Source organism: Rhinolophus hipposideros (genome assembly GCF_964194185.1).
Source record: "Rhinolophus hipposideros genome assembly, chromosome: 16".
Lineage (NCBI taxonomy): Eukaryota > Metazoa > Chordata > Mammalia > Chiroptera > Rhinolophidae > Rhinolophus > Rhinolophus hipposideros.
In genome coordinates this window covers 29972248-29989297 of record NC_138062.1, presented here as the reverse complement: position 1 = coordinate 29989297, position 17050 = coordinate 29972248, and the positions used below count along the sequence as shown (strand labels likewise).

The 17050-nt window shown below is 35.7% G+C and overlaps 1 protein-coding gene across 25 annotated transcripts in view; it reads right to left on the bottom strand.

Annotated features, from left to right (window-relative positions):
* The window catches only part of HMBOX1 (homeobox containing 1), a 167812-nt gene that overhangs the window by 82555 nt on the left and 68207 nt on the right, over window positions 1–17050 (bottom strand). For all 25 annotated transcript variants that reach the window (XR_013995093.1, XR_013995094.1, XR_013995095.1 and 22 more), the window contains exons 3-4: window positions 14106–14582; window positions 5507–5592 (exon numbers count right to left, since the gene is read on the bottom strand). Coding sequence is in view for 22 of the 25 variants with exons in the window: in XM_081076319.1 (XP_080932445.1) it covers window positions 5507–5592; window positions 14106–14582 (563 nt within the window). In the remaining 3 variants the exon portion in view is untranslated. The remainder of the gene's footprint in view (window positions 1–5506; window positions 5593–14105; window positions 14583–17050) is intronic.

The following is a 17050-nucleotide window of genomic DNA, read 5'->3' as shown; positions in this document are numbered from 1 at the left end:
AAAAAAATATTAAGAAAACTTAAATAGATATTACTAACTGAATGAACTTCTTGTTTATCTTACTGTAGAAATCCTCTGAATCTAAAAAAGAAGCCAACCTGAAAAGGCTACATACTGCATGATAACATTCTGGAAAAGGCAAAATTATGGAGACAGTAAAAAGATCAGTGGTTGCCTTGGGTTGTGGGGAGGGAGGGTGGGAGGGCTGAAGAAGAGGAGTACAGAGGATTTTTAGGTAGTGAAACTATAGTATCATCTTATAATATCATCTTATGATGGGGGATACTTGTCATTATACATTTTTCAAAACCTCTTGGAATGTACAAATCCATTTATACATAATGTAAACTATGAACTTTGGGTGATAATAATGTGTCAGCGTAGGTTTACTCTGGTGCCACATGCTGACAGCAGGGGAGGCTGCGTCTGTTGAGGGCAGGAGGTACGAGGTGTGATTAACAAATATGGTGAATGCTTAAATTAAAAAAAAATTATTACAGTAAAAGATACATTGCCATTAATTCCTCACAAAATACTCCCCTTCGATTTGAACACACTTAATCCCATTGTTCTTGCCACTCTCTGAAGCAGTTCTGGAAGTCCTCTTTCCTGAGTGTCTTGAGTTGTACTGTTGTGGCTGCCTCAATGTCCTGAATCATTTTGTCTTTGGGGAAGAGCCAGAAATCACACCATGCCACATCCGGTGAATAAGGTAGATGAGGACATACTGTAATGTTTTTATTTGACAGAAATTGCCATATACCAGAAGCGATGTGTGACAGAGTGTTATCATAATGGAGGATGAAACCATTTGCCCATTTCTCAGGCCATTTTTTACGCACATTGTTTCTTAAACGTTCATAAAGACACTCAGGAAACAGGACTTCCAGAACTGCTTCAGAAAGTGGCAAGAACGATGGGATAAGTGTGTTCGACGAGAGTGGTTTAATGGCAATGTGTCTTTTACTGTAATTTTTTTTTTTAAACGTTCACTGTATTTTTTGATCACACCTAATATATGGCAACTACTTTCCACTCACTTTTGCTGTGAACCTAAAACTGTTCTAAAAAACAAATTCTATTTTTGAAAAAGGTATATTGACACTTTAAGTGGTTTTTAATATCTGGTCTGAAGTTGTCTGATTAGGGAGGGAATCAGTATATCCCCACCTTTGTAAAGGAATTATTACAATTAAATTGAATAAGTAGTGTTTTGATCCTTCATTTTAAAGATAAATTAAAAAGGGAAGTGGTCTGAATATAGTTGGAACATTTCTAAAACTGGTTCAGAGTGCCTGTTTACACAAATGCTTGTATTTTGGGAATGAGCTACTAGATATGGGTAAGATGCACACTTGTTAAATGTACTCAACAGTTTAAAAACAGAACAGAACTTGACAACTAGAAAGATACTTAGAAAATATTTTGTCAAAGTCCCTCATCTTATAAATAAGGAAACTGAAGTACAGACAGACAGTTTCCCCGGGGTCACAGGCCTATTATTTAATGAGAGAAAGACTAGAACTTTGGTACTCTCAAGTTTAATGGCTGCTTTTCCACTATACTATTATCACTCAAGAAAACAAAATTACGATAAATTTCTTAAAATTCTGAAAGGCTAATTTTTTTCTCTTTCCATGTATTTATGAGAGGACACGAATCCTTTTCATCTTCAGAATGTTTAACAGTATAAATATATTCGTTATCCAAAAATACACTGAATTAAAAAAAAACAGAAACCATGTTTCTTACTATAGCAAAGGCTGTGCTCCCCACCCTGTCACTGTTAGTGAGACTTCAGACTTTTGCTTGGCGACGACCTCTTACAGAGGTAAAAAGCCACCCTTGGTGAGAGCAGCTGTGACTCTGTGAAAGAAGCTACAAATAACATGCTGGGAAATTCAGCAGGCACTGCTATTATATCCTGTTTATACTGTCATTTTTCCTATCAGCAGGATATTATTTATACAGACCCCACCCATGAACTTCTTGTTTATCTTATTATAGAAATCCTCTGGATCTATAAAAAGAAGACTCTGTATTTGTTTCTGGAACAAGCACATGTGTTATAATTTTGCATCTCACTACACTTTTTTATTTAGCATTTTCTTTAGTTATGCACCACTTGTTCTCCTTTGTATCTCAGAGTTAATTTATTTCATTATTTCATACATTAAATAGAAGTGAACTTAACTGACTTTCACAGATTTCATCATAGGCTAGAGGTTCCAGATCACCACACCTTAAACTGTATTTTGGGGTAGATTTTATCAGGCAGCTATCCTTCTAAGATACACCTGACTGATTTATTTAAAGGCAGAAAAATGTGCCTATGTACTGATCAGGTACCCTAGTGAGTAGGCCCTGGATACCTAAAAGGCTGCCTGACTCCAGCTACTCTCTCCCAGGAGGGCTCTATATGGGTTCTCACTAATTCAGTCGCTTTTCTGGGATGAAAAGCCCTGCCCCTGAGTTTAGCTCGATGACTGGATAGGCTGGATGAAAATGTAACACAATAACAAATAAGAAACACATGAATTCGGTAAATTGACCAACGGGACAATGAGCCTATCTAGTTACAAGTGATCCTCATTCTCATGGCCATATAAAAAACTGAATTGAAATAGGTAAAAGAAAATGGTGAGTTTGTTCCTTAAGGGCAGAAATTCATACAGCATTTGTTGAGCAAATAAATAATTATTTCCGGACAGGACACGTCCCTGGACAAAGTCATACTGGGTAAATGTTCACATGTACAGCTGTGTTGGCTTCATCGATACCGCTTTACCCTACAAGGCAGCTAGGCAAACGTGACGCCTTCAGAGAGCACGTACAATGCCAGACTCTTCGGGGATGTAGAAAAAAGATCGCTGCTGAAAGAACACTACCCTGAAATGCATAACTGAAATGAAGTTAGTACCTCACTGGTGGTGAACTAAGTCTAATTATTTTCAAAAAATAAATAAACAAATAACATATAAAATAACTGCAGTAATCTTGACAAACAGGAATTGACAGGCTGAGGTGAGGTGAGAGCCATCCTAGGCACAGCCACCAATATGTAGGCAGAATTCTGAGATTGCTGAGTCGTTTACTCAGCTACGTCACATACTGGATAGAAGATGACAATAAAAAGAAGGCGGGAGTCAAATTGTAAAGAGTTTCATATTTCAGACAATGGAGAACCATGAAAGATATCTAATCAAGGGAAAATGAACCCAAGCTTTCCATTAGTCATGAAGAGAAGTAAGAATAAGTTGGGGTGAGGCTTCCCCTGAACTAAGAGATAGATAGAAAGATAGATAGATAGATGATAGATAGATAGATAGATAGACAGACAGACAGACAGACAGACAGACAGACAGACAGATAGATAGATAGATAGATAGGTAGGTAGATTAAATAAGTTGGGGGTGAGGCTGAAATAGGGGAAGAAGTTTTTAACAGTACCAAATCCTATCATGACAGTAGCAAAAGAAAGGTCCACGCGGTACAACAGATACTAAATGGGTAAAAATATTTTCAACTCTTGCTTTCCAAAACAGGAGATGGCACCAGGATGCCCACTGCTGAGTGGGGCAACGTTAAACAATGCCAATCTATTGAAGTTAATGTCAGGAAAGCTTACCAGTCTCCTACAACAGTGCTTTCTCAAACCCAAATCACCTGGGGATCTGGTTCACAGGTAAATTCTAACTCACTAGGTCTAGGGAGGTGCTTGTTACATCTCTAACAAGCTTCCAATACTGCTGTTCCATGGACCGCATTTTGAGTAGCAAGATGCTAAAACGTCTTTCAGTTTCCCTTTCCAAAAAGGCAATATTTGATGTACTACGTTTAATCCATTATGGTACACCTAATGCTTTTAGATATGCCTAAGAAATTCCTCTTAAAGGTATAATTTGCATCAATGTTGGATCAGTTTCAAACGCTCAGTTTTTTTGTTTGTTTTTTTTCCAAAAGATCAGTTTTAAAAGTCCAAGATTTGTTTTTTGTTTCTTTTTTAAAAGATCATGTTGTAAAAGTCCAAGATGACTCAAAATTCAGGGTATTCAACACTCAGAAATACTTCCACGTGGACAAAATCAACTGTACTATAACACTACAATTTTGTCATTCTTTTCGGGCTGGCAAACTAAAAGATACTACTGCTTCTAATCTTGGGGGGTGAAGTAAAAGCTCTGAAAGATAACACTATCTTTTCATAGTGCACATCAGTGGGTTATTGTAAAACCCACTTAACGTGACCTTACTGCGCACTTGGCACCATATCTCAGTCCTGAATAAATAAAAGTCACAATTTAAATATCCTACTGGAAAACACCTGAAGATCACATAAATTGAATTCACATATTGTCCTTTTGTTTAATATTTCTGTACAAAAAGGTATGGCTTTAATTAAAGGCTTTTACCATGAACAGAGGTATCATTTATAAAAATATATTACTAGTGTAATATATTACACACACACACACATACACACACTGGCTGATCTTAAATTGAGACAAAAATTTAAGACTTCTTAAATGTCAAGTTTCATATTTAACCAAATTAATGGTCAATAACAACCTTTTAGGTAAATTATCTTCAACATGTATCAATATCTAGAGAACAGAAATATCTTAAAACTAGAAAGTACAGTTGAAGATCAGATCCAGTTATTTCATTGTAGAGATAAGAAATTGAGGAGCAGAGGCTAAAAAAGCCAGTCACAGAGCTTGTGGCATGTTAAAAAAAGGGGGGGGGGACAAAATTAATTTTCACATGTATCAACATACAATATACAACGATGAATCAACTACAAAGTGTAGTTAAAAGAGCTTCTAGTTCCTCTAAGGACTAAATCACAGTTGGTTTTACAAATCATTGATATCCAAGAAAGGAAGACGACATACCAATAAAGAAAAGACATGCTACCCCAAAATTTAAGAGCGTCATAAAAAATGCAATCTGAATAGAGAATGACACATATACACCACATACTTGGGATGGTGCTGCTGGGGGTGAGTAATGGGATGGGATATAAAAAACAAAGAGAAGACAACTCTTATCTTCTCAGTAATGGCCTAAGGAAAGCTTTCACATACAGAAAACAACTTCCTTTGCTCTCATGAATCATTGTTTTAATTGGTAAAACTGAGAATTAGATTTGGAGGACTGCAAAGCTTTTAAATATATGAAATGTAGATAGCAGTTGGATGTGCATGTGTCATAAGCTCTGTCACAATTACAAGAAAACCCAGAGAACCCTTTTTTTAGCCATAAAATAGGGGATTTTGTGCTCTTTACAAATGCTATTAAAATTTACTAGCACAAGTTAAAAAAAAAAATCACTGGAGAAGTTCCATGATATCGGAGACAATGGGTTTAAATCACAGGCATACATTATTATGCCTAAGTTGACAGATCTGCCCTGCAATGCAGAAATGCAAGCAATAACCCAACATCTGCACCAGAAGGCAGAGACGAGACATGATTCCAGAATAAAGGGCTCTTCAGCTCTTACCTGTTACCTGTGCAACAACTGCTTGGGAAATCCTCCGATTGGCAAGAAAGGCTTTGATTTCCTCTTTTATCACACTGCTGTCCCTCCTAACAAAAACAGAAGACAAGACCAACAATGTATGTTGAAGGTAGAAATCCTCATCTTTGCTAAGAAAGGTGAAGCAGAGAGGTGGGGAGGACACAGAAAGAAAGGACACAAAAATAAAGGAATACAGACCAAGCCTGTGTGAAACATGGAATTAAAACAAACCGAGAAACACCAGATATTCAAGTCCTAAACCACCACACCGTCAGACAGACGCTTGAGTGAACGCCACCGTAGATAAAAACTTCATACCAGAGGATGTTAATCGCAGGCTGTGTATAATTCACATTAGGAACAAGGCTGCCATATGGTATACACAGAGTTTCATTACGGGGGAAATGAATATATCTTACACAGACAGAAATCCTAGGAAAATAAAAAGCAACAATAACAAAAATCAGTTGTGAGTAGATTGTGGGGTCGCATGCTATGCAACTGCATAAATAATGTGCAGTTCATTTTAAAACCTTTGTTGAAGGAATAGAAATCATCATCACTCTCACAACTGCTAAAATATTAGCCATTTTAAGAAAAGGCTTTGCTTTTTAATTTGCCTTCTTTCCTGGTATAAATCAAAAAAAAATTTTAAGTGGGGTGAGCTGCATATAAAACTTTAATATAAAAAGGCACTTATTAATTCCCTATTACATGTTATATACAGAATACATCATACTTAAAACTACGCTATGTGTCCTTGCGATTACATATTATAGACCTAATTTTTCCTTCACTAAGATGCCTTATACTTTTTACTTATTTAAAAATTCAACAAATTCTCAAAAGACTAGACATTCACTACAATGGCAATGAGTGGCAAGAGTTCTGTTTCTCTACCAAAACAGACTATTTAAATTATACTTAACAGTGACTGATTTCCCTTTGAATGCTTTATGTTCAAAAGGATTTCTCCAAACAATACAGAATAGTGGTAACTTATCATCTAATACATGAGCCAGCAAACTGTGGCCCATGGGCTAAATCTGGCCTCCTACTTGTTTTTATACAACCTATGAGCTAAGAATCATTTCCACAGATGAACACTGGCAATCAACTTGATGGCAGGAAACACTATCTAAACATGAATTAAAGCTAATTATTGTTCCTGCTGCAATTCTATTCTTCCCACTAGTAGGCTTGTATTTTTAAAACTGTATTTAATTATTATTCTATATTGAATTTTGTCAATAGAAATGTGTGCCTGTTTGTTTTCCCTATTGCATTCAAGTATCTGTATTATACTCTCAATTTTGCATCTTGGCCACAGTCATGTTTACCATCTAGCCCTTTACAGAAAAAGTTTGCTGACCCTTGATCTGAGACAAAGAGATCATGAAATCTTTACAAATCATTCTGTGAATGAACCACAAACTCTGTATAGAAGCTCAAGTCTCTCTACAGATCATTTGGAGAAACGCCAAGAAAAGTATCCCATGTAAAAAGAATCAGTTGTGACTTAATTTAGAGCTGATATTTTAGCCCCTTGGTGAGGATGGGCTGTACCCTCTGTTAGTGGACTCCATGTTCCCTTTCGGGAATTCTGGAAAAGGGCAGAGAGGTGACAGTAGGGACAGCTTACAATCTGAAGCTCTACAGTATGTTCCGGATCTACTCGTTGGAAATCCTAATCAAAAAGATTCCTAGTGGGAGAAAACAGAGACTCTGCTGCCTAATCAATATCTAAAATTTCTCATACTGATCTTAGTTCTGATCTAGGTACTGGCTAGATTCCTTCCAAAATGCTTGTTTATATTTGAAATACTTCCTTGAAAAATATGCATTCTCATTTCATTTTAAAATTGTATACTTGAAAGAAAAAGGCACAAATAAAAACATTTTAAAGTCAAACAAAATACACTGCTGAGTAAAATATAGGTAATGCAGACTAAACAGCTCTCAAACGTCCATCAATAATCAGTTGAGCAAGGGATAACTTCAGCAGTATCTATTTCAATTGGCTGAGGTACACAAAACAACCAAATCATTTGGTTTCTGACACAGATGCAAAACTAATGTGAAAAAAATTTTAAATAAAGCATTGCATTTCAATCTACAAAGTGTCCTTCTAGGAAAATAAAACCTGAGTATAAGAGAATATTTATTAAGGTTAAATTAAAAAATGTGCTTTTGTGGGAAAAATGATTAAATGGTATTTTCTTGACTACTGATTTGAATTTGAATTTAAATCAATTTATTTTAAATCAAATCCAGTGAGAGTAGACACTCGATCATACACAGGAGATAATACTCAATTATTCCAACAGGGAATATCCAGTTTGTGAATTATTCACAGCCTTGCAGTATGACATTACCAAGCACAGCAGAAGGTCAGCAGGAACCCCAAAATGTGTGCAAAATAGCAGCCACTCATTTACCCTCTCACAGACTATATTTTCAGTTAGTTGGCAACTTTCTAAGTAACCACAATGAATTAAAAAATAATAATAACCTCTTTACTCAACTGTTTTACCAGCGAAAAGATTTTCTGAACTGAAGAAAAATATAAGACTTCAAAGATGACGGTGTGCTTGGGCAAGTCATTTAATAAACCTGGACACTGCATCATCACCTGGTAATACTGAGAACATTAAGACCCCCGTCACAAGGCTCTTAAGATTTTCTCTAAGCACTGAAATTAAACTTAAATGAAATTCAATACTGTGTGTGTGTGTGTCTGTGAGTGTATAACACACAAAATCATAAACTCTTCAATGTAAAACGTTTTGGAACTATAAAAGCACTACATAAACAATGACTATTTTATTTTTTTTAAGAAAACCTTAGAAAGAATCCCAGCAAAAGAAGAAACAAATGATCTGCTATAATTACAGAAGGCTGAGGTAAACATCTGTAGTGGGTACTTGAAGACGCCATAGAAAGATTTCTAGAAAGTCATTTTAGACACAGCAGTGAAGTGGCATTCAGTTGGTTTTACCAACCAAGGACCTTCACGACAGTCACAGCATTCAACTTTCACTGTGTCCGATTCTCTTATGTATTTCAAAAACTTCCATTCTACTGGGTTGGCTTTGTTCTTTAAACTCTCATATATTCCCCCTATTCTCTCCTCATTCTGCCTTCTTTAACAACCTGTCTCTCTTACTGTACACATTGTACCCTGTGAAATCACCAGATTCTTGGTGAAAAACTCCTTTGTTTAGTCCAGATTTAAATCTCTCATTTTCTCTTACTCCTTTACTTCCTCTCTTCATCTGAAATTTGACATCCTCTTTAAAGAGAATAAATCCCTTTTCCTCCCTTCACTTATAAAATCTCACACTCTGCATGATTTCTACTCAAGTCTTATGGAATTGAAGTCAAAGATGTAGGCTCATCTTTGACTCCACAGCTTACTTCTGACGTGAGCTACCACTCTATTTGCATCTAACCACGTCATCTCCTCCTACTGCCTTTTCCAAATCACAGCCATGCTGGATTAATCTATCTGGGTGATTTCCACATGAGGATAAAATTCTTCCTTTCTACCCTCCAGTGCCATTATTTTTATAACCTGCTAAACTTTCCATTGTTATCTACAGACCTTTCTAAGTGAATCTGGATGAATTAATCAGTATTACCTCTTTGTGGAATCACCCTTTTTAAAGATACAATTTGATTGTCATCTATTCAGAAAGTTCTCCCTGATCCTCAGAGCTGAAAAAGATCTTTTCTTCCAACAGCACTTTAACATTTCAATTACACTACCCACATGCTAATATGTTACATGCTATTCTGTATTGTAGTTGTTTCTGATCTGGTCTTATCTCTTCCACTAGCCTGTAAAGTCCTTTAGCACAAAGATTGTGTCTTCTGCATCACAGGGTATGCATATAATAGAGCTTAATTCATTCAACAACAAATCTGTAGTTGGAGATAAAAGGTTGTGAAATGGAAAACCTAATCTAGATAATTCATAAAACAGCTCTAAACTCTCATTCCCAAATATGTTTAAATTTCCCAAATCAAAATGGAAAGAGTTATTTATGCTAGCCAAAAGTGGCAAAACAAGTAACCCCCGTATAACACGGTTGCTAGATTCCTAAAAAATGACATGTTATGGAATCCATGTAACATGAAACAAAGAACTAGTACAAAAAAGGGCATTAGGTTCCAAAAAAACCCAAACATATTATTATATTTTTATAAGAGAAATATCTTTATTAAAGCAATTTTCACCAAAAGTATAATATTAATATGTATTAAATAATGTTTTCTTCGTCATCACTACTAAACACCATTAACCGAGGGTGTTTTCTTTTTGACAAACTATCTTCATCGTCTGAAATTAATACTCCACGAACAAACTGGATTTAAAATCCTAGTAAATTTTAAAATTCTGCAGTCAAATTTGATATGGCATCCACGCTTGAATTAAAAATTTAAAATGAAATATCTTTTGCTCTTAAAAGCTCTTACTACGTTCCATGTTGTTCGGGGATTTTCCTAATTCTCAAGCCGTGTTAAAGTGAAACCGTGTTCTAGGATGCCGTGTTGTACAAGGGTTTCCCCAATTCTTGGACCGTGTTATAGAAGTGCCATGTTATACGGGGGTTGCCTACACTTTCTTTTCTGGAACAAAGTATATTAAAGACTGTATATTTAAAAGTGGTATGCTTTAAGAACCTCCATATTCCCTTGGTTGATATACACTACACATTCTTTAGGACTCCCTTAAAGGTAGTCATTTATCTCAAAGACTTCCAGAGATGGAAGATAGACTATTACACAGGTGGAAAAATATAATTACATACAAATTCTTTCACATTGGAATAAAAACCTGCTCCCTGTAATTTCCACTCACAAACAAAGCATAATTTAAAATTTTAAAAGATAACTTGAAAAGAAAAGCTACTCTGTATGTATTAACAACATGGTAATTGAATACTATAACCTATGCAACTATAAGTACCCTACCTACATAAGTAAATAATCTATTGCTGGGTTATAGTTAGCCAACTCAGAAGAAAGTCTTGGAATCTTGTATAAAATGCTAAGACATTATTCTAACACTAACCTCATTTCAATTGTTATTTTATAATAGATACACAAAAGAACAGATACACTTTAATAGATGTACATTATTAGCAGATATATATACATATATATATGAAGTATATATAAATAGATGCATTTAAAAATATTAACATGTGAAATGGGTCTGCATTCTAGGTCTTAGCTTTAAAGTACTTCCTAAAATGTTATATTCAACAATTTGTTGAGAATTAATATTCTAGTTTTCTTTCCTTTTTTTCTTCCTGATCAATTCAAAAAAGGAAAAAGTAGCAGCTACTTTGATTCTTTCTTAACAAGTTGATCAGGTGTATAGTTATAACAATCAATTTCTACAAGAAAACAACTTCCTCTATGTACCTTGAAATTACTAAAAGTTAAGTGTGTGGATTTAAATAAGTTATGAGATTTGAAAAATATATCTTGAGTGCTCTGGAAGTTTGGCAATGTAACCATGCAAGAGGTGAACTGTAGAAAAGAAGGCAGGAAGGCATTCAGGTACCCATTCTCCCCACCCAGAGACTACCAAACTCAACCCACTATAATATCACCACAGGGTTTAGTTATCAGCAAGGGCAATATAGCCCTACATGGGCACAGGACCCTCAGAAAGATCCGTTGCTCAAAAATTTTTCCAATATTCTACCAAATAAAAATTCATTTGATTAACAGGTGATTGATTTGAAGTGGCATATATCGTGGGCTTTGGGCCAGAGGTGCTTAGCCCATTAAAGCATTCACACTTTATCTTGAGTTACATTTACGGCTGTTTCTAAAATCTTACTGAAATTTATAAACATGAAAAATTTATTTACAGAGACAACAGATAACAGGGGCATGTTTGTAATAAAGACATGAGTTAGAATTCAGTTTCTGCCACTTCGTATTTAGTTAAGTTTTTCTTGGGTCAATTATTTAATTTTGTGAATCTCAATTTTTCTGCTCCACCTCACAGCATGGTTGTAATGATCAAAAGTAAGAATAGTCATGTAATAAACTTCTCCCTCCTACCTAAGGATTGTTATTATCTGTAAACTTGAGAAAAATGATAAGTGGGCACGAAAGAGAAATGCAGGTGTGGGTGAGGGCGTAATGGCAGAGGACCACCGAGCCAGAAGGTCCAATGAAACCCCTAGATGATTACAGGACACCAAAGTAGCAGTTCTAAGAAAGAAGCAGAGAAAAGAAAGAAGATAAAGTATCCTAACTATGCAACAAGTGGAAGTATGTAAATTAAATAGTAATAACAATGTACAAACATGTATATATTTAATTAGTGAAACTTAATATGTGTGTAACCACAGGATTTAAGTACAAATCCTAGTCATTGCTAAATAGGTTTTCTGTTTATTTTGAAGACATAATTATAATATTGTGTCAATCTAAGAGCTAATCCTCAAGTTTTAGACTCTTGCCAATCCTCCAGAGCCTTTTTTAAAAAGAAAGTTTTCCCAAACTTCCTGTTAGTCTAATACATGATTGGGAATTAACTGTTATGTTCAAAGTTTATTAAAACTGATTAATGACAGCAACAACAACAAAAAACAGGCTAGCATCCTAACAAGCAAATTTTATTGTTGATATGCTCTCTACTCAGGATAATTAAAAGCTAACCTTTTTATAGTTCAATGACTGAAGTAACTTTTATTTGCCCAAATGGTTGTCTCTCTTAACCCTGACAGTGAAATATATGATAGATTCAAAAGAAACATCAGAACTTTGGCTAGCTGCTTTAACAAGTGAAAATGAATTCAAAGCCAAATCTATCTTACATACTTTGGAGTTTCGAAAACCTAAATAATAGGGTCCTATGGCTGTCCTCTGAAACTATTTATTACAGGAATTACATTGGAATCTAGATACAATAGTCCATCCAGTCCAGAATTCCATACAGGCAGTTCCATCCTGAAAACAAATTCAGGGCAGTTTGTTTAAAAGGTATTACTCCATTGTGGTACTGAAGGATAGATCTTCCATATGGCAATATTGTCATCATTATACTATCGTCAAGTCTTAAAATCTTTAGGAATAACTGTAACTCATAATTATAGGTTTTAATTTTATTTCTGACAAATTCCTGCTACAGCTTCTTACCTTCTGTATTGTAACTAATCTACCTGCAGCCTCTCCTCCCTGCTACAGCACAGGCATACCTCAAAGGTATTGCAGGCTCGGTTCCAGACGACCGCAATGAAGCAAATACCGCAATAATGCGAGTCACAGGAATGTTTTAGTTTACCAGTGCATATACAAGTTACGTTTACACTATACTATATGGTCTATTAAGTGTGCAGTAGCAGTATGTCCAAAAAATGTACATACCTTAATTAAAAAATGCTTTACTGCTAAAAAATGCTAACCATCATCTGAGCCTTCAGTGACTCATAATCTTTTTGCTGGTGGAGGGTCTTGCCTTGATGTTGATGAAAGCACAAAATCTGTGAAGTGCAATAAAGCGAAGCACAATAAAACGAGGTATGCCTGTAGTGATAATCTACCGAACACAATGCTTTTATCACCTCTCTTCCTAAGGACCTGTACAGATGCCTTAACTCCAGCCAAATTAACATAAATTTCTTGTATGGAACCCAAACCTTCCAAAACCTGTACTGCCTCCTAATATACTATCTTTTTACTGTAGTCTAGCCCACATGCAATCCTTATAAGACAAAACGTGCCTTGCCTTTTCTACTGTTTACTATTACCTTAACTGTAGATAAAGTTCCTACATTTCAAAACAGAGGCTGTCTTTTAAGGTTCCACTCAAATTCATCCATTCACGTAACATACTGCACCCTTACCGTGTACAAAAGACAGTTCAGATCCTGGGGACACAACAATCAAAACAACATGGTTGCTGCCCTCCAAGAGTCCCAGGCCCAGTGTGAAGCCACTCTTAACTGCCCCTGTTGAAAGTGGACTTCTCCTTCTTTCCCCAGTCTTTCAAACTCTAAGTGCTTAAACTTATCTTGTAATAGATAACATTAAATATATATATCTGGCATCTACTGCTAAAATTAGAACTTTAGCTGCTCAGGAGTAAAAACCATGTCTTTTTCTTCCTAAGAACACTACTTTTTATATAATAGGTACCTAAAATTATTTTGTTGATTGGTATGTTGGAGGTGAAAATTAAGACTGTACATATTCTGTACCACGATAAAATCATCTTATCCCCTCGAGAAAGTACTTACAATGGATTTAAGAATTAGGATGTCTGTTAGCAAGGCTAAAAATTCAGATGTTAGCAATTAGAGCCATAAAGAGAAGGCTAATCTTTGCTTTGATAGAATGAAAAAGGCTTATCAAGCAGCAAAGTGAAAGGGCTGAAGTAGAGAAGAGAAAATCTGAATTAAAAACATAAAATTTGAAAACTTTGTTTCATCTCCCAAGTGGGCAGGGGGAAATCACAGTTCTTATAGGGAAGGAGCTGAAATACAGTTTATTACTCAAAAGCAATCTAAGGACACAGACATTTGGGGGACTCTGAATAAGCAAAGGAACCAACCTCATTAATTCCTCCACTTTATCATCTACATCTAGGTCCTCTTCTGAGGCTTCAAAACTGTACGACCTCTGACCCATGCTGTTTGCATGGTAGCGAGTTGGGGACATCTTTCCGTTGGATGTGGATAACCGCTCGTTATTCTCCCTCCCATTTTGATTGGTCGTGCAAGGCTGTGGGGAGGTATCGTAACTGTTGCTAGGCGATGGGGACATTCCCGAATGCTGGGTTTGGGTGGAAGCCGTAGCTGTAGAGGAAGATGCTGGAACATTGTTGGTACTATTCCCGTATGAGCTCCCTCCATAGCTGGACCTTCTTCCAAACTTGTCACTATGCTCTTGATCAAGACGGTCCAGAGTTTCCAAGGCGTGGAGAATTTCATGTTTAGTCATTCCAGTACGCCGAAGGCGCTGAAGCAGATCTATCTGCTCTATGGTAAATCTGGGTTCATCCGTATAGTGAGACATGGTTTCCAACAAACTGAAAAAAAAACAAAATGAAGAGTCCTTTTATTTATAATATCTACCAAAGAACATATCATTATAGAGAATGCTCAGAAAGATGAAATATTTCTACATGAATTTTTTTACTGAAAATGATTAATATTATTATAATAAACCAAAATTTCAGTCACAGCAGTAATACCAAAATAACAGATTTAAGTATGTACAGTATTAAGCCCAGGCTATGTAATTACGCACGTGTTGTTTTCCACCTCAAATTTATTATTCTAAATTACAGTATTAATATAAAGTTGCTGAAAAAAGTTTGTATTACCTTGTTTTACCAAGTATGAGCAAAACTGACCTAGAACTCTATAACTTCATTTAGTGTAAACAAACAATTTGATAAGCTAAGCCCAGGCAAATAAATACTAATAACCAGCAAAAATATTTAAATGGAAAAGTGAGGTACGTAAAAAAAAAAACAACAACCTTATTAAGTACCATTTCACCCACCACTTAGCAATTTTGTGAGTATTTCATCTCTGTAATGCATTCTCTGTTAATTGATATCCTGAGAAATGGCTCTTTCATAGTTGTAGACAAACTGAACTATTCACTTTTAGAAAATTGCTCCTACATTGTTTCCTTTAACACTAGATACTGTAGCACATCAGGAAATGTTTCAGAGTTAATAACAACACAGTCATATATGACGTTTTGGTCAAGGATGGACCATATATACAATGGTGATCCCATAAGATTGCAATGGAGGTGAAAAATTCCTCTCACCTAGTGCAACTGTAGCCATCATAACAGCCATCAAAATGTCATGGTGACGCTGGTGTAAACAAACCTACTGCGCTGCCAGCCATATAAAACTATAGCACATATAATTATGTATAGGACATAATACTTGGTAATGATAATAATAAACGAATATTACTGGTTTATGTATTTACTATACTATAATTGTATCATTATTTTAGAGTGTACTTTTTCTGCTGATAAAAAACTGTCTGCCATAAAGCAGTACGCTGTGCTATGCCAGCAGTAAGTAGTCTCACACGTCTCATGTTTAATGCATCTCTTGGTTGCATCCTTTTCTCCTGTGCTTGATTCAGCCTCGTGATGCTTGTATGGCAACATGCTGTATAGTCTTGTAGTGTAAGAGCCATCGGCTAAACCACGCGGCCTAGGTATGTAGTGAGCGATGCCATCTAGGTTTAGGTGAGGGCCCTCGAGGATGTGCCCGGAACAGTAAACTGCCTAACGACTCATTTCCCAGTACGTATCCCCACAGTTAAGCAATGCATGCCTCTATCAATGTTAAGGGAATTGTCAAATATAAAAATTCTCAGTACTTGAATTCCTTCCTTACAAAATCTGACTTGCCTATTCAAGATTTTTAAAGTGGTAATTTCTTCCATTTTTATTTTTATAGTTCTAGTATGGAATGTAGTAGGCGCTCAGCTAAGTATTTGATGATGGAAATAAATGTCAAGACATTTTCTCATCTTTTACAGGCAAACATCTGTTCTGGGCCCATTCCCCTAAACTCCTGGAGATCTGTTTCATCCTCTATCTATATTAAAAATGTATTGAACATTTATATCTACAAAGGCCCTGGGCCAGAGTTTCGTATAATGTAATCTCATCTAATCCATACAACAACCCTCTGTGGTAGATTTTTAATAACATTTTATACTGATTGATTGATTAGTGAGGAAACCAAGGCTCAAAGTGGTTTTGTACCTTGTAAAAAGTCTGATGAGGAAATAGAAAAAAGATTTAAGCCTAAATGTCACTGACTCCGAAAGTATACATCGTTCTGCTTTCTGATGTACGGCAGGACTTAGGAATCATGACTTGGGACATAAGCTGTTGTCCTCTTTTAAGTCTCCGGTTAAAACCACTTAGATAAAACCATTCTACTAATGGACTAGGGGTTCTAGCAATCGTTTTCTTAACATTTAAAATCTTCGCTCCATCTAGAATTTATATTTACTTAATGAGTGTGAAAGGATTTGAGCTTTATTGTTTTCCCCCAAAAGGAGAGCTGGTTGTCCAATATGCTTTACTGAGTAACATGTCTCTGCTCTTGTGATCTGAAATGCCATCTTTATCAGATACAAAATTTTTCACACAAACTGTATCTAACCTTTGGATACTCTATTCTATTCCATTGATATTTTTTGTCTTTCAAATCCTTTTGAAATAAGCAGGCAGAAATCTAGAATTTTTATGTGAAATCACTCTAGTTTTAGAGATAGGCTCATTCAAAATAAAAATAAACAAAAATAAAAACAAACACATTTTGTGGATCCAAAATAACAAGTTGTAGGACATCTGTGCCCATGGGCCACAGTATCTATATCTGCCTTACACCTATACACATTATCTTCTGCTTTCTTCCAGTACTTACTTGTCACTTGCTATCTATCATAAAACTCCTATTTTTATGATTACTACATTCTTTCTTGAGGGCCTAGGTTTTTTCCTCCA